The sequence below is a fragment of the Talpa occidentalis genome, unplaced genomic scaffold (genome assembly GCF_014898055.3).
Source record: "Talpa occidentalis isolate TD23 unplaced genomic scaffold, MPIMG_talOcc4v2.1 talOcc4.4, whole genome shotgun sequence".
Lineage (NCBI taxonomy): Eukaryota > Metazoa > Chordata > Mammalia > Eulipotyphla > Talpidae > Talpa > Talpa occidentalis.
In genome coordinates, this window is record NW_023604295.1 from 143008109 (window position 1) to 143032978 (window position 24870).

The following is a 24870-nucleotide window of genomic DNA, read 5'->3' on the forward strand; positions in this document are numbered from 1 at the left end:
TCCAAAGAGATCTGATTACTCGCCAACAATTCTTGCAGTTTTAAAGCGGTGATTTCCTTATCTCTGTCCGTGCCATATCACACTCATAGACAAGACTTCCAGAATCTACCTGAGTATCATTCTCATGAACAGGTCGTGTTGGCTGCATGCCAGATATCATCTGTAGGAAGTGGCAAAAATGGTTTATTTTTTTTTAATGTCATGTTAGACTGAAACAATTATAGATTTTGGATATATTAAATTATTTTAATTGTTTCCCAAATTTTCCCTCCTTGCCCATAAAAGCAGACAAGATAGGATATAAAGGTAACAGCATAAAAGCCTTAGGGAGATTGTCACACAATATCACTCTTCGCTCTGTCTTGAAGCACGTCACTACCGTGTTTTTGTTCAGTCTCTCGATGTTTTATTGTGGTCCTTATGGTATTTCATTTTGTCCGTCCTAAGTAATCAAATATGCACAGCTACTACATTTAGTTGGAAATCCTGTCGGTCCTGTCCCATCGTATGCAGCCTGAATCCTAATGTTTGTTAGAATAGACGCTAAAGCTGCTTCACTATTTCCCGGGCTTTGCTTATTCTGTGAAAAGGAATGTACTCTGGCATAAAGTATAGTCATAACACCGGCCTATACTTTGTGCAATGATTTAATGCACTGTAATTTCACATGAATACACAGCAACTCTGAGGCCAGATAAAATTAATGTTCTCTTTTGAACATCATTCATAGCCTCATCCCCACGTTCATGCTTTCGAATTTCCAGGGAATTTTTTGAAGCAACAAGGTGCTTTGGGAAGGCCTGTCCCATTGAGTGACAAGGAATGTTGACCACAGATGAAAAATCCATAGCAGGGAATCTGAAATTACCTTGCCGAGATGCTTTTTCACACCATACAATCAACCTTGTTGCTTTGCTAAAGGAAAAAAATTTGAAGTTAATTTTGTCTGGCCTGCAGCTATTTAGTGGATCTTGGCATATATTTGTGTCCTGCACAGGTAAGTGGTGTCTCAAGGGTCAGGCCAATCACAGATGCCACTTGGATAAGAATTAGATTTCTTTCAGAAGGTGGCTGTTTCTATTCATGTGCAATTACAGTATCTGTGCTGTTGATAAAGGCCTGTTCCCACTAAGTGTCCCTTATCTGTTTATTCTAGCTGCAAAAACGTTCCATACTCAAGTCACTTGTGTTTTCCTTCTTTGTCTCTTTCCACAGAGGGCTGTCCCGGTCTGTGCAACAGCAATGGAAGGTGTACCCTGGACCAAAACGGCTGGCATTGTGTTTGCCAGCCCGGCTGGAGAGGCGCGGGATGTGACGTAGCCATGGAGACCCTCTGCACGGACAGCAAAGACAATGAAGGAGGTAAGGAATGCTGAGTGCTGAGCGTGGGGCCTCCCTCGTGGCACAGGGGTTAAGATGCAGCACTATGAAGCTATCACAGCCACTGCAGCACGAGTTTGATTCCCGGACAGGGAGCTACCCACATGGTGCAGCAGAGCTCTCCTGTATAGCCGCTGCTCCCTGCAGCAGTGTATTTCAGTAGATCCACCTGTTCAGCTCCCCATTCTGTCTCTGGTGAGTCCTCTCACGCCCTGCAACTCTGGCCTGTACCCCAACTCTTGTATGCATAAAAAAGAAAAAAGGAAAATGCGGAGCATAGAGCCAGCCAGGAGCCCACACCCAGATTTGTCAGTTACCACGAGTACAATTATCCACTGCCAGAAAAGTCTGATCCCTGTAGATTAGATTGATTGAAAAATGGATGAATGCTGATTGAGAGATTCTGCTCCCTTTTTCCCTGAAACAAATGCAAGATTATCATCCTGTGAGAAAAGGCGAGGTAGCCCAGCTCCAGCATAATGCACGCAGGATCTCCCGGTGACGATTCCACGCAGCACAGTGAGAGTATTTAGGGCCCTGTGAACTGGGAGCGCCGAAGCAGTATCTTCATAACTAAACATTCCAAAAGATGCAAGGCATTTTCTGGGCCTTTCTGTTGCAAGGCGTGGAGGGAATAGGCAAAGCTGGAATGGAAAACCATCCCCGGAAGCTGTGTCCTTCATCTTTTTATTCGTAACGTCACACCCTGCTGACGGCTGTGATGCTGCACGTGGGCTACCCTCTTGGCTAAGCTGCGGCTCCTGCCCCCTGTGTGCACCTCCAGGCCACTGCCCGCACGTCTCGGGGAGCAGGACACCTGGTGCTGCCGTTCCTCAGCAGCTGTGCATCTGGGTTTCTTGGGGGATCTGGCTTTTCCCCGGGCTCCGTGGCCTCCCACATCCCACACGCCGCCCCATGGGGAAAGCTGCACGTAGTGTGTCTTGCCGTCAGCTCTGCCCTCGCCTGGCCCCTCCGCAACCCTGCGCAAGATCCTGGCCTTCTTCAGCTTCAGCTGCTTCTCTGTAAACCCAGGAGTTTCTGCAAGGTTCGCTGAGAGAATGTCTATAAAGGGCTCACAGAGTAACAGGCACGTGTATGCTCTAAGTAGCAGCTATTATTATCCAATTTTCCCCCTTTTGCTTTCAAGAGCCTCATCTTGACTGATTGAAATTCGTCGGAGGTTCTTAGAAAAGCTGAACAGCCTCTTTCTCTCTACAAAGAGTGGACCTGACTACTGGTCTCTAGGAACCCACCCCCCAAGAGTGCCCCCCACCCCCTGTCAGCTGCCCCACTTCCCCAACACACACACACCGCATACACCCTACATACACCACACACACCACACCGCACACACACCCTTACACAACACACTATACATACATATACAGCACACACAGCACATACTACATACACATGCATATGCACCGCGCATATACATACCATGTGCGCGCACGTCTACCACATATGCATACACATGCATATGCACCGCGCATATACATACCATGTGCACGCACGTCTACCACATATGCATACACACACACATATTACCCTGGGCGAACAGTCAGTCTCAAGCCAAATGTTATGGTGTCTTCTCTTCCTGCATTTCTCCCTATTCTCTTTCAACCTGGACTTGCAAGAAAGTTGAGCCACAAACTGAGCAAAGCCTCCCTTCCTTTCTGCCCCTGATAGATTCAGGAGCTCCCAGGCCCTCAGGCTTCTCCTGCCTGATGACACCCTGTGGCCCTGACTCTCCACCAGGTGCTTTGCAAAAATGGTCACCCCATCCAATCCCGGATGGCTAGTTTCTCATTATTTCCCCCAAGCAGCCCAGCCCCATGTCTTCTGCTGCCTGGGGAGGGGGAGCTGCTCTCCTTGATGAGGGTTTCAGATTCTGAAAGATTCCAATGAGGAAGCGTCTCTCCAGGCAGAGACTCTGCACTGCCCCCCCCCAAGTCCCCCAGTCTGCAGAGACACAGCAGAGGAATTGAGGGGCTAATCAACTCTTTAGTGTTGTTATCAGCTAAGGAGGTTTTTCCTTTTCCTCAAAATTTATCAACTGTGAATTGGCCTGCTTCCCCTTTGTTTATTCTCATTAGCATGAAACCGCCATCTCCAGGCTTCCCTCTCCAGGGGAAATCCGAGCGGATAGAAGACCTCCCTGCGGATTCTCCACTTATCTCATATAATTTGTATTCCTGTCCCTAACCTAATTCTGTTGATCTTAAGAGTGTAACCGCTGTGCCTTCTCCCCTCTACGAGAGGGACCTTTGAGTCCCGCTGAGTCAAAGTGTAGAGAGACTATATTTTCTCTCCAGATCTAGATCCAAATCCCAGATCTAGATCCATCATCTGGCAACTGAGGTTGCTGTTGTCACTATGTGAGGACAATGGAATGGAATGTTCAAAGTAATTTCAGTTGTGTGACATGAGGACTGGACCTGTGTGGTGGAGGATCTCACCTGAGCTTGGTGAATTAGCCAAAAAATAGCTAAGTCTTTTGAATTAACATATTAAATAAGAAAGTCAGGAGAAGAGGTCGATTGATCCCCAGTCAGGAATTAAAGACGTCCTATAAACAGCTACGGGCATTGTCTGAGCAACTTTGAAAAACACAATCTGTGTTTTAAAAAAGTTATATATCATTCCCCAAACTGAAGAAGATACAAAGCTACAAATGGAGAAATCGTTAAATATTTTCTCTTAGATGAAGCAGCTTCCTGCCCCTTCAAAAGATTCTTCCCAATTTAGCCTGTCTCCACTGTCCGCAGATAGTGGATCCAACATCCAACAGGGATCCAACATCTGGATTTCACTAACTAGGTGTCCCCTATTTAGTGTTGCCCTTGGAGATCCCCTGTCCCCACTCTAAAAGGCCCGAGAGAAAGCCGTCTAGAAGAATCTTCTTAATGAGGGACAGGAAGAATGGATTATCAATAAAATACATCAAAAGAACTGACCTTCCGCCTCCCTTCACACCAACACACGCGCAGGAACAAACGTCCTGTCCAGGGGATCTCGTCTCTTTAAGGCTCAAGGAAACAGCTGCCATGCACGCAGGACACTGAGCTTTCCAGAACTACTGCCCATCTGTTCCCCGCCATGAAGGCCCTGACAAAGAGCCCCCTTCTCGGTGGCATCGAGAAGGTGCCTGCCCGCCCGGGGTGCTCAGATCCCCCAGGTAGCCGACTCAGGCTTTTGGAGCAGGTCTTCTGGACCAGGCAGCTGACAGAACAGTGGGTTATCAAATCACACGGAAAACCAAAAGCCAATGGTCACCAGGCCAGGTGGACGTGCTGACGTCTCCGCACGGGCGTGAGGCACGGGGCGCCCGGGCACAGGATCCTGTCCTGGCGGAGAGCGCTCCAGAGCACGCGAGCCCCAGCCGAGGCTTGGCCGATGAACACTCCTTCAGCTCCACCTGCAAGGTCAACCTGCCTCTCGATGTGCACATCCCAGAGCCCACTCTGATCGTGCAGTCGCTGAGATTGGAGAAGAGACCGGTGACAAATGAGAACTGGTAGCTGCCGAAGGCTCTGAGGGGGGTTCAGCCTCGTCTCCTGATGCCTCCTTTCATTCGAATGGATTTGAGGCTCCATCGGTCTCACCCTGTCCTTCCCCCCAGACTTCCACTTCCTCTTGACCAGAAATCCCTCCCATTCTCAATGATTCTATTCAGTTACTCTCACCAGGAAAGACTCTCTGGTTGCCCACAATAGAAACTCCTCTCCTACACTAATATGAAAACTCAGACATAGCTGTACCTGTGTCCAGACAACAACAGAAATTCAGACTCACCCCTGGCCAGCCCTGTGCTCTGCTGTGGAGGCCCCAGGCTAACTATCTCTCCTGCAAAGTGGTCCCCACCAGCTCTGGGTTAATAGTCCACTAGCGTGAGCACCCCAGAACTAGGTGGGCACTTTTGCCAATGGTTCCAGAGGCCTGACCCTGACTCTCAATGGTTTGAGCTGGGTCACGCACAGAGGAAGGTGAAGGCTGTCCCTGGCAGAGAGGGGCGTGGATTCTGGGCAGGCAGAAGAGCAGATGCTACTGCAGTCGTGGTGATAACTCCCCAGGGCAGGTTGTTTGAGTATAATGGACAATATGCACCAGGGACTCCCCATGTGCCTGTGGGTGCCTGTCCCTCTCAGGAGGAATCTTCTATTCTCCTTCTCTTGCCTTCCTTCAAAATCACAGCCTTCTCTCTTGAGAACCAGAAAACCAGTGCTCTCTGTTCCAAGATTCGCAAGGTGGCCATCCTGTAGCCCCAGTTTGCTTTCAGAGGCACCGTTGCTTGTACCTAGCTACCTGCTCTGGGTCCCATCAGCAGAGGGTTTCTTGACTTGAGACAGCCCATCAGTGGTGGGTCTACTCTACGAGCATCAAAATGTAATTGCTGGCCAGAGGGAATCTTTAGGAAGCTCCAGACACCTACTAACTGGTAATTTCTCCAAATCCCATTCTCTCTGGCAATCATTACTATACCCTGTCTTTCTTCTCATTGGGGAGATCTAGTCAAAGGGAAGTTTTGACTCATGCCTTTTTGGCCCCTCAGTGGGTAACTTCCCTGTGGGTGGCTGAAGCATGGTACTAGACAATGGGGTGTTCAGGGGGCAGGAGTGACCCGGCTTCATACTACGCCTTGTGCCATCCTGGTGAAATGCCAAAGTAGAAATCCTCCTAGGAATCTCTATCTGCTCACATCTCACTGGTAAATAGAAATAGTCTCTGTCCTTCAGAATGATTACTTTGTTGTGTGAGGTAGCTGAACCTAAAAAAGCTTTCTTTTAAGTCTTTGGAGGTCAATGGTAGTACAGAGGAAAACACAATTCAATTGAGGTTATTCAGAAATTAGAAAATACAAACCATGTAAGAAAGAAAAGAAAGGTTCAAACCACAAGACAAATTAGGAATGTGCTAAGAGTAGCAACAGAGCCATGGAGAAATCAATGAAATTTTAATGGCAGCACCGAATGAGTATGATGAATGGAAGCAATGAAACTTGGGAGATTACAAAATGAAAATAAGGAAATATTTGAAAACAGATGAAAAAGAGAGAAGTTCTAGCAAAAGGATGAGACTGTTGTACTCTCCAAAACATATTTTTCAAAAATAAATAAATTAAATAGAGTAACAACTGGGAAGAGAAGGCAGAAATGGATAAAAGAAAATTACAAGAGAGATCATACGCACTTGCCAAAAAGAATTCAGATGTTATCAGATCTGTGGTCAGAGTCTCCAAGCATTAAAATTTATTATTCTGATAGATGATGGTGGGGGCTGTGGGGTGGGGGTGTAGATTATTGTTGTCTTGAAAGACTTGACTGAATCCTGCTGTGGGGAGAGGTTTGGGTTTCTCTGAACTCTTGCTTTCCACAGAATTTTTCAAGCAGGGGAAAACCAGTTCTAGAACTAACTTGTGTTGAAATAAGGGGCCCCAATAGCTCCCCGGTCAGGGACAGGTGGTTGTATCACTATTTTTAGATGAGTTTTAGACAGAGAAAGAAAATAAGAGCCAAACAGGTGGAACCAAACCCCCTTCAGAAACGGGTCTCCTTAGCCAGTGACTCCACATGAAGAAAGTCTGGGTCACGGGGAGGCTCAGAGCAGTAGTCACAGCACAGGAACGTTCTCATTGCCAAAATAATTAACCAACCACTTGGTGAGCATATTTCTCCTGCACCCTCAGTGAGTAGATGAGCCCGTTTATGGTTTTTAAATTGAATTTGATTTTTTATTAAAGGAATATCATGACGGAGCATTATGTAAGTTTTAGGAGTGCATCATGGAGAATCAAGAAAATGAGAAATAAATAAGCAGATATTATGTTTTTAAATTTCAATGAGATTGGATACGACTCTAAATTTGAGTCCTCCAAAGAATACATCCTGGAGATTTTTTTCATGTCGGTACATAATGACTTATCTCATTCTTTTGAACAGAAACACAGATGTACTAGTTCATTTTACCACTAATAGTTCATTTTATCCATTAATAATGGTTTGTTGTTTCTAATTTTCTTAGTATAAAGACAAATCTGTAGAGAACCTGTGTGTGTGTGTATGTGTAAATGTGTAAATATTTCTTTGGACACATTTAGAAGTGAAATTGCTGCATCAAAGTGTATTTTAATTTTTAATTTTGAGAGCTGCTGCTAAATTGCCTTGTAAATAGGTTTCCCTGTCTACTTTTCATCAGTGTAAGTGTTTATTTTCTCCCTTGTTCATCATCTGTACATAAGCAGTGACATAAACCAAATTGTCCAACAAAATGAAAAATATGAATTTTGTCTGCCAGGTGAAAAGGATGCCACATTTATTGTTTTAATGTGTGCTTTCCTGATTACCAGTGGATTGAAGGTTTTCACATATGTTTCTTAATCATTTGTGTTTCTGCTGCTAATTGCTTATTTATTTCTCTTGTCCATTTTTCTACTGAGTTCTTCGGCTTTTCTTTTTGAAATGTTAGTACTTCTTGGCATATTCCTTTAATTGTTAGGTGTGTGGCAGGTATCTTAACCCAGGTTCGCACTTATCTTTCCTACTTGTTTATGGTGTCTGTTGTCATGTGGAAGTTTTCACTTGATAAGAGGTACATTTTTATGAGACTTGACTTTCCTTTTGTAAATTCTGGGTTGTATGTCTTCCTAAGTAGGGCCTTTCCATGTCTAAGATTATGCAAAGTAGTTCATGTCATTTTTCCTAATACTTCTCATAATGATGTGGATTGCTTAATGTCCAGTTAGTCAAGAACTCAAGAACTTTTAAAAGTATCTATTGAAGTAGAAAAAGAAATAGGAATGTGAGGGTTACCATAGTGTTTAAGGTAAGAAAACCACAGGTACCTCTAGGACCTTGTTGTTCTGCCTACATAAGATCTTCATTTCTGTCTCATATGTTAGTCCAGATCAGCATCTCCGATTGGTAGGTAGCTCAGTTTCTCAGTCAGTGACCCAGGTCCCTAAGTTAAACCTTCAGTCTTTCAAGCCTTCTCATTATCTGCATGTTTGAGGTGGAGTTGCTACCTGTTCCAGAGTTCCTGAAGCTGGGAAGACTAAGATCGTGGTGCTGGACTTGTAAATGAACTTGTAAAAACAATTAAAGGAATATGCCAAGAAGACCTACAAATGTTTGTATTTTTACATGGCAAAGAGCAGATCTAATGGACTTTTAAGATGCCATTTTGACCTCATTATATCTTGCAATGTCTCAGATTCATTCTTTCCTTCATCCAAATATAGCGTAGATCTTCTTGACATCAAGCAGAGTCCTAGATGCTGGGGACACATGGGTTAACCAGAATAACCCTCAAGGAGCTTCATGAGTCCACTGTCTCATGGTCAATGATTAGAGAAGGAGATGAGGATGGTAATAGGGAGTAAAAGCTGGTTAGAAACCTTCAGGCAGAAGTAATAATAATCAGAGAAGGTCTTCCAAGCCACATTAAGGATTTCTAACTTTACTCAGACCACAGCAGGAACCAAGTAAAGGAAGCATGTTAGCTGGGGAAGTGAGAGTCAAATTTGATTTCTACAAAGATTACTCTAACTAAAATGGAGAGAAGAGATGGGCCAAGAATGGATCCTGGGAAAATCCAACTATTGCTGAGATCTTGTCGAGAAGGCAGTTTGTGGATTTGAGGTTCAGGAGAATGAATGATCAGCCTGAGCCATTGGTATTGAAATGAAGTAAGTGAAAGACTAAAGCTACTGAGAAAGCAAGTCTACTGGTGTAGACCAACCAAGGAGAAACAGAAAATCACCTATGATCACAATTCAGTAATGAACGAGTGGATTTTAAAAGTAATGAATGGTTCACCTATACTCTGAAAATTCTGAAATTCGAACAGAAAATATTGCATCAGAATTCCTATCTGTACTGCTAACTTGAAACAGGAAAAGAAGGATTTTTAAATATTGTGAAGGCTGGCAGAATGGAGGTAGGCATTAATTATCTTTTGAGTAAAAAAGAAAGTTTATTAAAAGGAAATTCATGATTTGCTACCTAGCCAGTGAATCAAGATTTTGAAAAACAAATTAAAATTCCATATTTGCTTCGAGGAAAAATAACAATTTTGACACTCAGCTCAAAGCAGCACAGAGGATAACCTAGAGAAATATTCAGAGTCAGTGTTGGCATTAATCCTCATGACTTAGTATGACAGTGAGCCAGAGGGAAACACATCCCAAAGTAAAGAAGTTTTAATAATCTGGCAAAAGGTGCATTGTTTACACCTCCTAGGGAAATAATATTGAGAAGGAGTTGAAGAATAATGGAAATAGGGCAGGATAGAAACTTCAAGGCAAAATCAGAGGTTGGCAAAAAGTATGACTTCTGGGAGAAAGCCTATTTTTGTAAATAAAGTTTTATTGAAACACATTCACACCTACTTGTTCACATGTTGTCCTTTTTTCCTCAAATTTTATTGATTTGCCAATCATTTACATTACATAGTTTGGGAAGTCACCTTCAGCCCTCTGTGTCTGCCCATGTCTCTCTCACGCTGGATCAAAGCTGCACTGTCAGTCCCCACTACCTTCCTTCCCCAACTCTTCTTCCATCCCTGACTCTACCCTCTCTGACAACCAGTATATTTTTCACAGTACTAATGAATTATTTTTGCTGTTCTTTGCAATTGGTTTTCTTTGGTTATTTATGTCCCACAAGTGAGTGAAGACATCCAGTAATTACCTTTCACTTTCTGGTGTATTTCACGTAGCATAATCACTTAGGATCCATCCATTTTGTCCCAAGAGGCACAACATCATCCTTTTTAATAGCTGAGTAGTATTCCACACTTTGCTCTAGTCATCTGTCCTGGGCACATGGGTTGGTTCCATGTCTTGGCTATTGTGAATAATGCACTATGAACATGGGAGGGTGCATCCATCTTTTTATATTCATGTTTTCATGTCCTTTGGGTATTTACAGTGGTATTTGTAGATTGTGTGCACTTTGCATTTTTATTTTTTTGAGAAATCATCACATCATTTTCCATAGAGGCTGCACCGACAAGTATTTCGTTTTTCTCCATGCCCCTCCAATACTTGTTGTTTCTGGTCTTTTTTATATGGCCCATTCTCACAAGGATGCGGTGATACAGCTTTGTGCTTTTGAGTTACAGTTCCCTAACAATAAGTGATGTTGCACATTTTTTCATGTGCCTCTAGGCCATCTGTATGTCTTCTTTGGAGAAATATCTATTTATGTCTTTTGCCTATTTTTTGGCTGGCGGGTTTGTTTTTTTGTTGTTGAGTGGTACAAGTTCTTTATATATTTTGGAAAGTTAATCCCTTGGCAAAAGTGTGATGTTCAAATATCTTCTCCCAGTCCATTGGTTGCCTTTATATTTTTATTGTGGTTTCTTTATGGTACAAAAGCTTCTGACTTGGCTGTATTCCCATTTGCTTATATTTGCTTTTGGTGAGCTTGCTGGATCTGTTGTCTATCAGGGCAGAGACTGTATGGCCACAAAGCCTAAAATATTTATTATCTGGCCCTTGACAGGAAAAGTTTGCCAACTACTGTTAAAGTCTGATGACAGCCTAAGGAAGGACAAGAACATGTTTAAAAATGATAACCAGAGCAATAATGCTAAGGATCGAGTGAAGGGAAGCATAAACTATATTGTGTACTTTACATCAAAGTACCCCTTGTATTGGAAGGCACTTAACTGACAACTAAAGTTGTTATTCTGTGGGTTTTGAGCATTTCTGGTTCTCTTCAGAATTTTTATGATAAATTCTATTAGCTATGGCTTCTCTGACAATATAAATTTGAGCCAACCTAATATTCCTGAGACTAAAATGGAATCTCGATGATTTTGAGAAGCTATTCCACAAAGACAATTTTACTACAATATACATTTGGGCAAGTGGGTAATCAACTTAGTTGTACTGGATCGCCCTAGCTCTAAAAGCACAAAGAATGAAAAATGTTTTCTCAAGTTATAGGGAGCCAGATTCATAACCATCCGTCACTTGCCTGGGCAAGTTACTGATAAACTCTGCAGAAAAATAACAAACAGTGTGTCCCTGAATCTTGGCTGTTGAAAATGAGATTCTTTCTCTGATTGATGTTAGCAGAGAGGCTTGTAAAAATGCATTTCCAACTGATTAGTTCAGAAGGTGTCAATCTCATGCAGTTTTATGACCTGCAGACTACATGCCAGATGTACATTTGCTTTTTATAAACTAACAAAGATGAATGACTAAATTTGAGCATTCCTCTTTGGCAACTGTACCATATAGTGCCTAAAGGGAGATAGTGTGGGAGCGAGTAGGTGAGGAAGGCGTATTTAACCCTTAATTTACCAGATCAATGAAGATAAAATACAGTCTTCAGAAAGGACTTTCCCTATTGAGTAGTTCAAGAATGAGTACAAGGGGGGAAACTGCTGGAATAGCAGACGTTTGTGTTAAATTATTCCCTCCAAGCATACGTGCACCTACTCTAAATCCACAGAGTGAGGACTCTTCAGTCTATCATTAAAAGACATATTCCGGAAAGGGTTATTTTATTTTGAAGCAAAAAATGACACGGGGGCAATAGCCAGCCGTCTACCACTTTAAAATCTGAGTCTTAATTACTGTGTTTCTAGTTCTTTGAGAGAGCTGAAGAAAACACAGTGAATTGCGTTATTATAATGTAGCCCCATGAAAAATAAGCCTACAGCATAGTTTTATCTTTCTTCCACTGGAAATATTGAGACATATTTAGACATTTTTCATCTTCCTGGCCTTGTGGCTAAGAAAGTAATATTTTGGTAAATATGTGTGAAATAGCAAAACTTAGTTGCTTTTGATTTTCTCAAACATGATTTTAAATTTTTGTCAAAGGAATGTGCAGTTTCAAATAATTAGCATGCTTTTCTCAAGAAATGTAAGACATCTACATGAAAATCTAACTATAATAAGGAAACATATGTAATAAGATCTGCTAATCAGAAATTCTAACTCCTACATTTCCATGTGTGTAGAAATTACAGTAACAAAATTAAAATATTAATGTAAAAAAGAATTCAGTGCCATAAATCTAACTCAAGTGTTCACTTTATTAAGCTTTTTGCTTTCATCTTCAGGGAAAATTTTTAGTTACTCTTTCTAGATAAACTAAGTCTCTTTGAAAATAGAAACAAGTAAACCAAAACCCTAGAAATCTGACAGCAGAACTGAGGCTGCCAGAAGGGGAAGAGGAGGGGCAGGGAGCCTTGTGTCCATGTGGGTGTGTTATGGTAACACACATCTGAAGAGGTGTGAACCACCCTCCTAAATCATATACAGTGTTGCAAACTACCATTACCTCCAAAAACCATTATAATAATGCAATTCGAAAAAACACAGTAAGGCTCTTTGAGTTTCAAATGATGGAAAATCCAACCCAAAATGGTGTCCAAGCAGTGAGTGCAATTTTGTGCAAAACCCCCAAAGATGTCACTACATCCCGCTGTCTTTTCTCTATCCAGTTCTTCATTCTGCTTCTGGGAAGGCTTCTGTTCCCAGACAGGCTCTCCTGTGGGGAAAGCAGGGGGTTGCTGGCCCTACTCTCCCAGCCTTAGGGCCCCAAGCTGGTGGGGGCAGACAGAGACGGGATCTCTTCCTTGGTAGTTCCTGAGATTTGCTCCTGGTAGACAAGTGAGGTCACATGTACATTTCTGAACCAAACGGGAAATGAACGGGGCACTGGGGGGCTGGAGACCCAAAAGAAAACTTAGCGCTGTTGTCCAAAGAAAAGGGAACGACTTAAGGAGGAAACCACAGGTGACTTAGGGACCGTGAGCCCGCCCCTGCCATCTTGTTTCTTATCTTACCCGTGGGGGAGTTGACCTACTTCTAGGCTGGGCAGTATCATTCAAAGTAGCCTATTTGTAGTTGTTGCTGTCAGATAATGAAGGAGCAAGCTTGTATTCCATTGATAAGTATAGCCTAAAGCAAAAAAAAAAAAAAAAAGGACTTCACCTGCATTCTTTAATAATAAAAATTATTCCAAAACAACTTCCCTTAAAGAAGACATATAGGGTGACTAGATATTTTCAGTTGAGCTTATGAAGAGCATGGGTCACTCCAAGATCAGATACTGAGGTTTGAAGATATTGATGTTTGTACTAATCTATACTGAGAAATATAGTAATTTCCAGACAGATCAAAATTCACAGATCAAAATCCTCTGGTTAGCGAGTGAAGACCTTTAAGGGCATCATCCACTATTATAACCTGACACTCTTGTACTTTGTTATGTGTTTCTAACAGAATACACGGGATGCAGAACATGCTTTCCCTTCCTGGAAAAGGGCCTAGGAAATTTGTTCTATCCATTACTTCTTTTTATATCACCAACACTATCGGTCAATTTTTCATCATCGGTCTCTTTTCATTTCCAATATGATTACTTATGCATATTTGCAGATTTTTAATTAACATCCCACTTTAGGGGAGGGACACTAGCAGCTCAGTCTCCTGTTTCAAGTTTGAGAAGTACCTTCCTTTTGTTTAACTAACCTTCCTTGGGACGGCTGTCTCCTTGAATCGTGGTTGGCCAGCCTTATCTATTTGATGTTTGTATTTGCTTTATTTCATAGACTTTCATTTTCTGATGCTTTTCCAATTTTTAGTCATCATCTTTTATAGGTGGCTAGCTGTTTGACTATACTCCGTGTTCACATTTTGTCTAAAATATGGAAGGCTGCTGTAGCGTGAGTTCGGATCCCCCAGCCGGCCAGGGAGCAACCCACATAGTGCAGTAGATCTCTCCTGACTTGCCCACCGCTCCCCTCAGCAGTGTATTTCAGTAGATCCACCTGTTCTGTTCCCTACTCTGTCTCTGGTGAATCCTCTCACCGCCCCACACCTCTGGCCTGTACGCCAGCTCTTGTATGTATGTATGTATAAATAAATAAATAAATAAATAAACAAACAAACAAACTAATAAATAAATAAATAAATAAATAAATAAAATATAGAAGGCTGGCCTAATTATACTTCACCTGAAACCATATCCCTTCATACCACTAGTTGGTTGTCCTAGCCAGTAATTTTTTATTGCTAACTCAGAATCAATCTATATGATTCTTGTCCGTCATCTTCAGTGCAAATATTTACTGTCTAGGAAAGCAGCTGTAAGTACTGAATTTATACTGCACCTCTTTCCAAAAAGTATGTCTCATAGAAATTACTCAGGTAGGGGGAACTAATTATTTGATTTTGGAAAAAAAAAACCCACAAACAAAACTTATTTCTTTATCAGAGGGGAATTCTCTTACTGGTGTACAATTCTCTCTGCAGATGGACTCACTGACTGCATGGACCCTGATTGCTGTTTGCAAAGCTCCTGCCAAAATCAACCCTACTGTCGCGGGTTGCCTGACCCTCAGGATATCATCAGCCAGAGTTTACAGTCACCATCTCAGCAAGCTGCCAAATCCTTCTACGATCGAATCAGCTTTCTTATAGGATCTGATAGCACCCATGTTATACCTGGAGAAAGTCCTTTCAATAAGAGGTTAATACCTCTTTCTTTTCCTTATATAGATGTGTAGGGATAATCTCCGTGGTTATATGCACTTTATAGGAAATGCTGATAACTGAATTGAATGAAAGTGGGTTTTTTTTTTAATGCAATTTTTCCTCTTTTGGCAAATTTTTCACCAAACTTCGCCTTTCAAGCATTTTTGACACAGTTCACATACTTTGTCAATTTCAGTATCCAAAGCATAACAGGACATCCCATTAAGGAGTCAATAAATCTTCATTTAACTAGGTGATTTTGTTAGCACAGTTGGAAATGTTTCAAAAAAAAAAAAAAAGCAATGAAAGGACCCCAAAAGGCAAAACAGAAGTGCACTTTTTTTTTTTAGCTGAGCTCACTAAATAATATAAATTATGAATTAATGTAATGGAACTGCTAACGGCATGGCAGTAAGATTGCATGAGCTGTGTGCCTGGTGCTTTACAGAGCAGTAATGACCTGAAAATAAACCAGTAAGTGAAAGCAGGTGTCTTGTGTCTCACTGAGCAAAAGAAGATGATTTATCCAGAACTCCTGGGTCTGCAGTAATTTAACAACATAAACACAGTGAGGCCCAGCAGTTGATTAAAAGTTGTTGCACAAATGTTCCTTATTGCCCCTTTAAATCTCCTACTTCTTGGTCCCTGCAGATTTACAGATTGACTCAGAATTAATTGGAAAGTATACTTTTTTTTCATGTAAAGCCCAGATATATAACTTATGAAAAAACCACAATTTATAATTTTTAAAAAGTCATCTCGAAGTTATTGGCCTTGACAACTCTCCAAAAACCAGCTGGCCATGAATGAAAACACAGGACAAACACCAGCATTTAAAGACTGTGAATGGCGCTGAATTTACAGGGCTGTTGTCTCCCGAGTAATTCAGGTCCAGGCTTTGTGAATAACAATGGATAGCCTGGGACAGTGTTGTGTTATCCTTGCGCTGAATTATCTCGAAAGCATGATGGCATTGGCCCCAGAAGACAAATGTTCTTCTCACTCTTCTGCTTTTCCCACAGTCTTGCATCCGTCATCAGAGGCCAAGTACTCACTGCTGATGGAACGCCACTCATCGGTGTCAATGTCTCATTTTTCCATTACCCGGAATATGGCTACACCATTACCCGCCAGGATGGAATGTGAGTCCCCACACACTCTCTACTCTACATGTGAAAACTAGGCTTTCTTCTATCACCCAGCATGTGTCATTGTTCCTATTAATAGAGAATCGCAGGCTTCCCTGGTGGCGCAGGTGGTTGAGCACAGCGCTGTTAAGCTGTCTGCAGCCTCTGCAGTGCCGGTTCGATCCCTGCCAGCTGTGGAGATACCCACATGGTGGGGCAGACCTCTCCTGTCTCACCCACTGCTCCCCTCAGCAGTGCATTTCGTCAGTCTGCCTGTTCTGTTCCCTGCTCTGCCTAAGGTGGATCCTCTCACCCTCCCTCACTTCTGGCCTGTACCCTGGTTCTTGTATGAAAATAAATAAAAGTCTTTAAAAAAAAATAGAGAATCACAACCACAAGACTTCAAAAACCTGTGATGGCAGATGGGGTAGAGATTTAAGGTCCTGTACATCGAGTTCTTTACAGGTCAATTCATTTTCTTTTTTTTTCTAGTGAGTTTATTTTTTGGTTTTTTTTTTTACTTTCATGTAGTTATTTTCTTACATCTTTGTTAATTTTTGAACAGTGTTTGATTTCTCCCCTCAGGTGTAGTCCTCTTTGTTCTCCCACCACCATAGCCCCTATAATCCATCCCTACAGTGCCTTGTGCTCTTCCCTCCTCTATTTTGACTCTTTTCCCTCCCTCTCCCCTGCTGTATGCCTCAGATCTATGGTCAGCTTGCAAGTTTTGTCTTTTGCTTGACCTTTTGTTTGGTTTCTCTATATTGCACATGTAAGTGAAGTCATCCAATATTTAACTTTTTTCTTCTGACTTTCACTTAGCAAAATCCCTCCCAGCTCCATCCATGTTGCCACAAATGGCATGAGTTTATCTTTTTGATGGCTGAGTAATATTCCATTGTTTATATACTACATCTTCTTGATCCAGTCATGTGTTCTGCACCATTTAGGTGTTTCCATATCTTGGCTGTTGTAGTGTTGCAGTAAACATAGGAGTGCAGGTGTTTTTGTGTACTTTGGATAGATTGTAGGAATGGAATCACTGGGTCATATGGTAGACCCATTTTTAGTATTTTGAGGCACCTCCACTCAGCTTTGCATAGTGGCTGGACCAGTTTTCATTCCCACCAGCAGTGTAAGAGGGTTCCTTTTTAACCACATTCTTGCCAACACAAGTTGACTTCATTCTCTAAGACATGGTTGTAGTGTCAAGGGTTTCTAGAATATTCTTTATCTTAGTAGATCAATTCATAGTATCTACAACATAAGCTCAGGTAGTTGTGGAAAAGGAGTAAATAAGGAGATATTGATAAAGCACATTTGGGAAAATGTTACCAACTTGGCAAATCTAGGGAAAAAGTATATGGGTGTTCATGGTATAATTCTTTGTAGAATTCCTGTAGATTTGAAACTATTTCATATTAAAGTTATAAGGGAAAGTTGATTTTCTCTTAAAGCATATTACATTAAAGAGGTGGGTGTTGGGAGATCTACAGAATCAAGATAACTCACCCCATATGTCTTGTTCTTTTTCCTTAGGTTTGACTTGGTGGCAAATGGGGGAGCTTCTCTGACCTTGGTGTTTGAGAGATCCCCATTCCTCACTCAGTATCATACGGTGTGGATTCCCTGGAATGTGTTTTATGTGATGGACACCCTAGTCATGAAGAAAGAAGAGAATGACATTCCCAGCTGTGACCTGAGTGGATTTGTGAGGCCAAATCCTATCATTGTGTCATCACCTTTATCTACCTTTTTCAGATCTTCCCCTGAAGACAGTCCCATTATTCCTGAAACACAGGTAGAATATTCTTGCAGACAGTGCTTTCAAAGAACCTATGTTCAGATCATGTGGCTTCCAAAGAATCTTAGAAAAGGATGGCAGACTTCCTACACTGTCCTAGATAATTCCATAGAGTCAGATCTAGAATATGGTGTGTGTATGTGCTACAGTGGGTGGTGCTTGTAATTTTTTAAATTCCTATGGAGGTGACATTGGTTTACAGCACTGTATATGATTATAGTATTGTTATTAGAATACCTTTTCTTCAGGTACACCTCTGTATACAATAGCTGTAGCATCTGTCGCTATATGTTTATTAGTTATAACCAAGTAGAAAAAACAGCTTTGCTCCTTCATCTGTTCACTGGAAACGGTTTTTAGTGCCTATGTGGACCTGACTTCACACCTAATACCATTGTGCATGGTCATTATTCCAATAATTTCCTGTTTATTATTGTAAGAAATGTTGTAGAAAAGAAGGTTTTGACAGGAAATGTTTATTAATTTCCACAGGATATTATTATCTAAAACTATTGGTATCCTATCTTAAGCTCTAATAAGCTTGGCTCATAAAGCCCTATTCCCCACAGGAAAAAAGAAAACATACAATTATGAAAAATAAATATACTTCCACTGTTCATTTTATCTGCTGAAATATTGGGAGCTTGTTTTCTCCCTGTGTGTTTCCATTAAGAAATAACTTTCAGATCTTAGAGCTAGGACACTAGTACGATCATTATGAACTTTATGCATAAGTAGCTAAGTAAAAATATGTGGTCAAATATGTGGCAGTTCTGTCACCTTCATTCCTCAGATATCTGTAGGAATCCTGTTCTGCACAGGCACTGTGATGAGAAACACAGCCAAGAACCGGTCGATACCTGCTTACCAGCTAACGAGGAGAGACAACAAATGTATAAATATATGTCAGTTGTGAATAAGACTTACTCAATAACAAAGCAGGGTAAAGTGGATGAAGGTGCAATTGCATTAAGTGTATTCCAGGAAGATCTCTTCGGTAAGAGAACATTTCAGCAGAAACTTTAAGGAAGTGAAAGAACAAATCCTGACACTAGAGGATGTTCCAGGCAGAGCCAAGAGCCAGCTCAAAATGGCGGCCAAGTGAACATGCTTGGCTTGTTTAAGAAATGGCTAAGAGGCCAGCTGGTGTGGCTGGGTGAAGGATGGCAATGAGTCACAGTCATGGAAGACCAGGCAAGGCTGGAGACGAAAGCCTGGGACCAGATTATGGAAGGCCCTGGAATACCAGACACTGGACACCTTGGATTCTTTGGGCAACATGGAGCCAGGGAACTAGTGAAGTTTTTTGGTTATTTTTCTAAAGCTAACTCAAGTGACAAAATGCGTATTTGGTGGAAGGATGACAGAGAAGTGAGTGAACAAGCTCGGGTATAGCAGTGGGATGGAGAAAAGAGTTGGGAAGGAAGGATGGACAGGATGTGGCTTCTGACTGAATGCTTAGGAGAGAGTGAAATGCTCCCCAAATCAGGCAGCTGGCAGAAATAGGCTTGAGTTTATTTTCCCAGTCTGGCTGGATTTATTTTCCCCACAAATGCCAAATAACACGGTCAAGTTAAACTAGATAGAGAAATTCCGGTTTTAATTAACTAAGTGACAGGTATTTATGCCACAGAGGTAGGTTTAGCAATGATAAGAGACTGTCATCAGTTATTAAAATTAGGACTAACCCATGAAATTTTGAAATAAAGACTCTGAGAATGTCCCAGGAAATATATATTAATGCAAGACCACCTTATATACAGAAAACCTATCAGATTTATGAAAAATTGTTTCAAAAATAAGAAATAAATGATCTGCTTTAGGGTGCAATCACTTACAGTTTCAGGACCAAGCAAGAATTGCAGAAACTAGTTTTTGAACTAATCCATTGGTATTGCACCCCAATGATGGGGAACAGTGAATGCTGCTTACTAACCCTGTACCCTGCAGCCCTAAAAATGCTATCAACCTTAAATTTAATGGTTTCCCTGAGTTTGATAGTGCTCTAAAGTTTCCATATGTCCATATATCTTGAACAGAAGATATGTTTTAGCAAAATAGATATTTGAGCAAAACTCTTTGGCTTAAGCCAGGAGGTTTGTTTAGCTTGTTCGTTTGTGCCTCGTTTGTGTGATGGTTTATATTGAAACTGACAGCTACACCCTCAGTATCAAGGGTTCTATTTAAAATATTAAAATTTGTAGATGACAGATATACATCATTCCTAACTGTTGTCTGTGAGAGGGGTTGGCAGGAGAGGAAACGCTACTGAACATTAAATGATTATGCTAAGATTTTTCTAACATGAAAAGGCAGTTCTTTATGTCTGAGTAATGAATCTTAATAGGACAATCTAGGAGACCATGGGGAAGGCTTTTTAATTCTTAGTGGAGAAAGTGGTCACCACCTGGCCCGGGTTCTGTGTAGTGAGCCTGCAAAGAGCTTTTGTTATTGGCCCAGCTAACAGGACCATTCAAATTGTTTGGAAAGATTTGCTGTACTCGGTTGAAATACATACTTCAAAATAATTAGAGAACATTTTACCACAATATGTTCTGTCATGTCAGTATAAATTTATTGGCATTCATTGAGCTGGTCTCTTTGATGTGTACATTGTAGGGTTAAGAATATGGCTTTAAAAAAAATGTAGGAGAGAATCATGTGTAGTAAGTTATGTTTACAGGCCAGTTTCAATTTGAAAACATATATATTGAGTGACTTCTGTATGTGCTTTCAGTAGCACACTGGTCTCAGGGCCAAGGTGGGGGAGAGAGGATGTACAGAGTTTTAAAATATTAGCTCATTTACCATCTTATCAAAAATTGGCATTGAGTCCTAGCTCTGTTTCAGTAACTGTGAGAATGTGCTGTTACAGAGACAGAATTTGCTACAATTTAACCCAAATGCCTTGGTCTTTTTCACTGCCTTTGGAGACTGTAGCCAATCAGCTGAGGAGGCCTGGGCTCAGGTTTAATCCCTAAATGAGCCAGCTGGCTTGGGCCAGATCTTTGGCCTCGGCAGCCCTGTTCTCAGCTAACCATCTTACAAACGGCTGCTCCAATTCTCCAGGGCGACTGGGGTGAAAGATGGGTTAGTGAGACTCCACTGTGAGTATAAACTAACAAGTCAATGCATGTCAGCCCGACCGAGGTCACAGCGCTCTGTGTGAGCGGCGTTCCTGCTCCAGGGGGTGGGAGAAACGACAGGAGGCTTTCGGAGGAGGAAACATTGGCTGGCAGCAAAATTTATTTATTTATTTATTTGCGTAGAAGAACTGGGGTAGGCGAGTGGTGCCAGGGGTGAGAGAATTCACCAGAGACAGAGTGGGGAACAGAGCAGGTGGACCTACTGAAATACACTGCTGAGGGGAGTAGCGGGGAGACAGGAGAGGTCTCCTGCGCCATGAGGGTAGCTCCCTGGCCAGGGATCGAACTCAGGCTACATGGTGACAGCGCTGAGGCTCAACCGCTAGGGCACCAGGGAGGCCCACAATTATTGTTAATTACTGGATAGTGTCTGTGACCAGTGTTAGTTGCTCAGCTAAGGTCGTTGAAATTTACTTTATCTCAGTGCACATGACCACAGTTTGAAGCTTCTGCTTTATTCAAACCTAGGTGCTCCACGAAGAAACCACGATTCCAGGAACAGACTTGAAACTTTCCTACTTGAGCTCCAGGGCTGCAGGCTATAAGTCTGTCCTCAAGATCACCATGACCCAGTCGGTGATACCGTTTAACTTAATGAAGGTTCACCTCATGGTTGCTGTGGTAGGAAGACTCTTCCAGAAGTGGTTTCCCGCCTCCCCGAACTTGGCCTACACTTTCATATGGGATAAAACAGATGCGTATAATCAGAAGGTGTATGGTCTGTCTGAAGCTGTTGGTAAGCTCTATACAAATGCATTAAAAGGGCTGACATAAAATTACTAACATAAAATTCAACATAAAATTAATTGTAATCCTTGGAAGTCCGTGGCTCGCTGGAGAGGAAGGCAGTGAGGCTGTCCTAGGGAAGTTACAAGCTGGTTGGTTCAGATGTCCCAGGGAGAAAAGGAATGTATTCTGTGTGATAAGAAAGAGAAAATAGCCATTTTTCTGGCTGAAATTACATCTTATAAGAATGTTCTGAGATTTCAGGTTGTCGATCCTTTTTTTATGTTTCTTTTTTCCTTATTATATCCATTTTACATTTTCTTCTATCCTTTTGGATTTCCTTCTCCTTTCTTCCTTATCCTAGTTTTGTGGTTTGTTTTCACTAGGAATTAATGTAGTTCCAATTCATTATGATATTTCAACAGAGCTCAGACAGCCTTTGTATCCAGAATTATTTCAGTTCTTTTGACTAGAAGGACCTGTCAATTCAATGGAAGGATATTCTTAAAACATCAGTCAAGCCAGTTATTTCACTGAATGGCTGGACACTGCAATCAGGATCTGACACATCGAGATATATATAGTGTAGCTTCGCGCTAAGGCTCAGAACATCAAAAGCTGAAGAATAACATGGTTTCTTTTCTATTATTTTTTTACCTGAAAATATAAAAGCCATTTATTGCGAGTCTAATATATAATTTGGATGTGAATTAATTCAAATCAATCAGATAATTGCTACTTCTCCCTTCACTTTGTTCTAAATTTTAAAATTCACGTTTCACTGTCATCTATGAAGTTTTTCTTTTGTGATCCTTCACGTACATTTACCGCTACTTTTATTCTTTATTCCTCATAATAACATGTGAATATAATGTCATAATCTGACTATCTTTTTTGCTTATTGAATCTTGCTTGTCATAAATATTTTCCACAACTCAATACACTTAGAAACTAAATAGCTCTAATTAGTTAGCTGGCAAACATTAGTTTTAGTTGCTATCACCTAGTCACCATTTGGGGCTGATTGGACTGTTCTCACAGCTTGCCCAGTTGCTCATTCTGAACCTCTCGTTGGGCTGTGAATCCCTGTGAAAGAGCGCTATGGAGGCAAAACACTACTTTTCTATTTAAGTCGTAGAAAAATAGCAATTGGACATCTTTTATTTTTTAGGAAAAAAATGTCTTTTATAAGATCAAATCCTCTTACATTAAAAACTAAACTTCAAAAATATGTGGCCATATAATCTCAGAACCCAATTGTGAAAAAAACAGTTTTATCAAACTAATAGCAAGAGTTGCATTTCCGCCTGTCATTGAGAAGGTGAACTGGGATTTGTTTTGATTCCAGTGTCCGTCGGATACGAGTATGAGTCGTGTTTGGACCTGACCCTGTGGGAAAAGAGGACCGCCATTTTGCAAGGCTATGAACTGGATGCATCCAACATGGGTGGTTGGACTTTAGATAAACATCATGTTCTGGATGTTCAGAACGGTAAGGTCTTGTTCACAGCTACAGTATTTGCTTCAGACCAATAAGATCACAGTCACTTTTTATCCTCTACATGTTGTAGGATGAGAATTAGTAGGAAAACACACATGTATGTATATTTTAAAGATTGCAAAGACTGGAAATAGAAACTACTAGTGTTCAATACATTGCTCTGTGGACATTTTCACCACCGATTCATCTGCACTGGTCTCACTTTACACTGAGTCAGTGATTGATACAAACTACATTGGAAAGAAAGGCTCTCCAGAAATGGAGGGAAGATGGTCTTTAAAAAATAAAACTCCAGGGGAACTCCCTGGTGCCGCAAGGGGTTGATACACAACCAATGAAGCTGTCTGCAGCCATTGCAGCACCAGTTCAATCCCCCAGCCGGCCAGGGAGCTACCCACATGGTGCAGCAGATCTCTCCTGTCTCTCCCGCTGCTCCCCTCAGCAGTGTATTTCAGTCGATGTGCCTCTTCCATTCCCCACTCTGTCTCTGGTGAATCCTCTTGCCCCTCAAACCTCTGGCCTATATCCCAGCTCTTGTACACATAAATAAATAAATCTTTTAAAAAAAAATTCTATGTGTCTTTACCAGATATATCCAATAGATCTTAATCCTAGTCAGTTCTCATTGAATATTTAGATTTACTTTTTCAGTTCTTCTTAGATTGTACTTGAGAAGTAAATTATCCTCCCACGCAAATTGGGTTATGTATACTATTCGTTGACTCAGAGTATTTGGAGAAAATTAATGAATTATCTGATTCAAAGAGGAATCAAGAGTAGTTGTCTTTATCCTCTAAGTAAAATGCTCTGAAAAAGCATATTTCAAATAGGGAAAGACATTTTTCAAATAAGTAGAAACAAAAAGACATAACTACTTGGCAATATGTGACCTGCTTAATCTCATAAAGAATATTTTTTATATTAAACACATTCCATTTTCTTTTACTGAATTTCTAAGATTCTGCTCACAGGTCATTTAAAGATTTTCTGCCGGAAAAGCAGAACTCTGAGGGAACTTACTCGAGCCCCTGCTATAAACATTTTCAGTAGAACCTCTAATCTCCTTTCAAATAGTCAGTGAGGAGACTTCTCCATCCTGGTGACAGGATGTAGATTTTGACATGGTAGAGGTTTGTGGGCGGTGCAGACCACCAGCTGACTGCAGTATGATCAAATGTTTAGCTGTCATCCGTCACTTTTTCAGATTAACGTCGCTTTGATGCCCATACTTGTTAAAAAAAAAAAATTATGGGAGTTGGAGGGAACACACTTAAATTTCCTGTGATTCCAAATCTAAGGTGGTTTCCAGGTCAGTGCTAGAAAATGTGGGTGCCTTACTTCTAGATGAGAAGAATTCTTGGAGAAATTCCAACTGAGCAAAATCAGTAGTCAGAAAATAAAACTCAACAGAAAACTCTTCATGCCTTTCCTTGGTTGTAAGTGCTGAGCTCTCCTCCCGTCCCAGTGCTGTCCTGGGCATCCGATGGCCCAGCACAGTTTGTACCCCAGGAGGCTGGGAGCAGAACCAGGACTCTGCCCCAGGCAGCACATGCATTGAGGGAGGGGGGCCTGCCCCCCAAGAGGGAACTCATGTGTCCCCCCAATCCTCAGTGAGTTTCCACCTGCACGGTGCTGACAAAAGGCAGGGCTTTCAAAGGGCAAAGCCACGCGCCAGCCATGCTGGTGGC

The 24870-nt window shown here is 41.5% G+C and overlaps 1 protein-coding gene across 8 annotated transcripts in view; it reads left to right on the forward strand.

Annotated features, from left to right (window-relative positions):
• The window catches only part of TENM3 (teneurin transmembrane protein 3), a 2290771-nt gene that overhangs the window by 2215605 nt on the left and 50296 nt on the right, over nucleotides 1-24870 (forward strand). For all 8 annotated transcript variants that reach the window (XM_054701057.1, XM_054701061.1, XM_054701058.1 and 5 more), the window contains 6 exons: nucleotides 1216-1362; nucleotides 14657-14873; nucleotides 15901-16020; nucleotides 17545-17806; nucleotides 21424-21691; nucleotides 23030-23173. In XM_054701057.1, coding sequence (XP_054557032.1) covers nucleotides 1216-1362; nucleotides 14657-14873; nucleotides 15901-16020; nucleotides 17545-17806; nucleotides 21424-21691; nucleotides 23030-23173 — 1158 coding nt within the window. The remainder of the gene's footprint in view (nucleotides 1-1215; nucleotides 1363-14656; nucleotides 14874-15900; nucleotides 16021-17544; nucleotides 17807-21423; nucleotides 21692-23029; nucleotides 23174-24870) is intronic.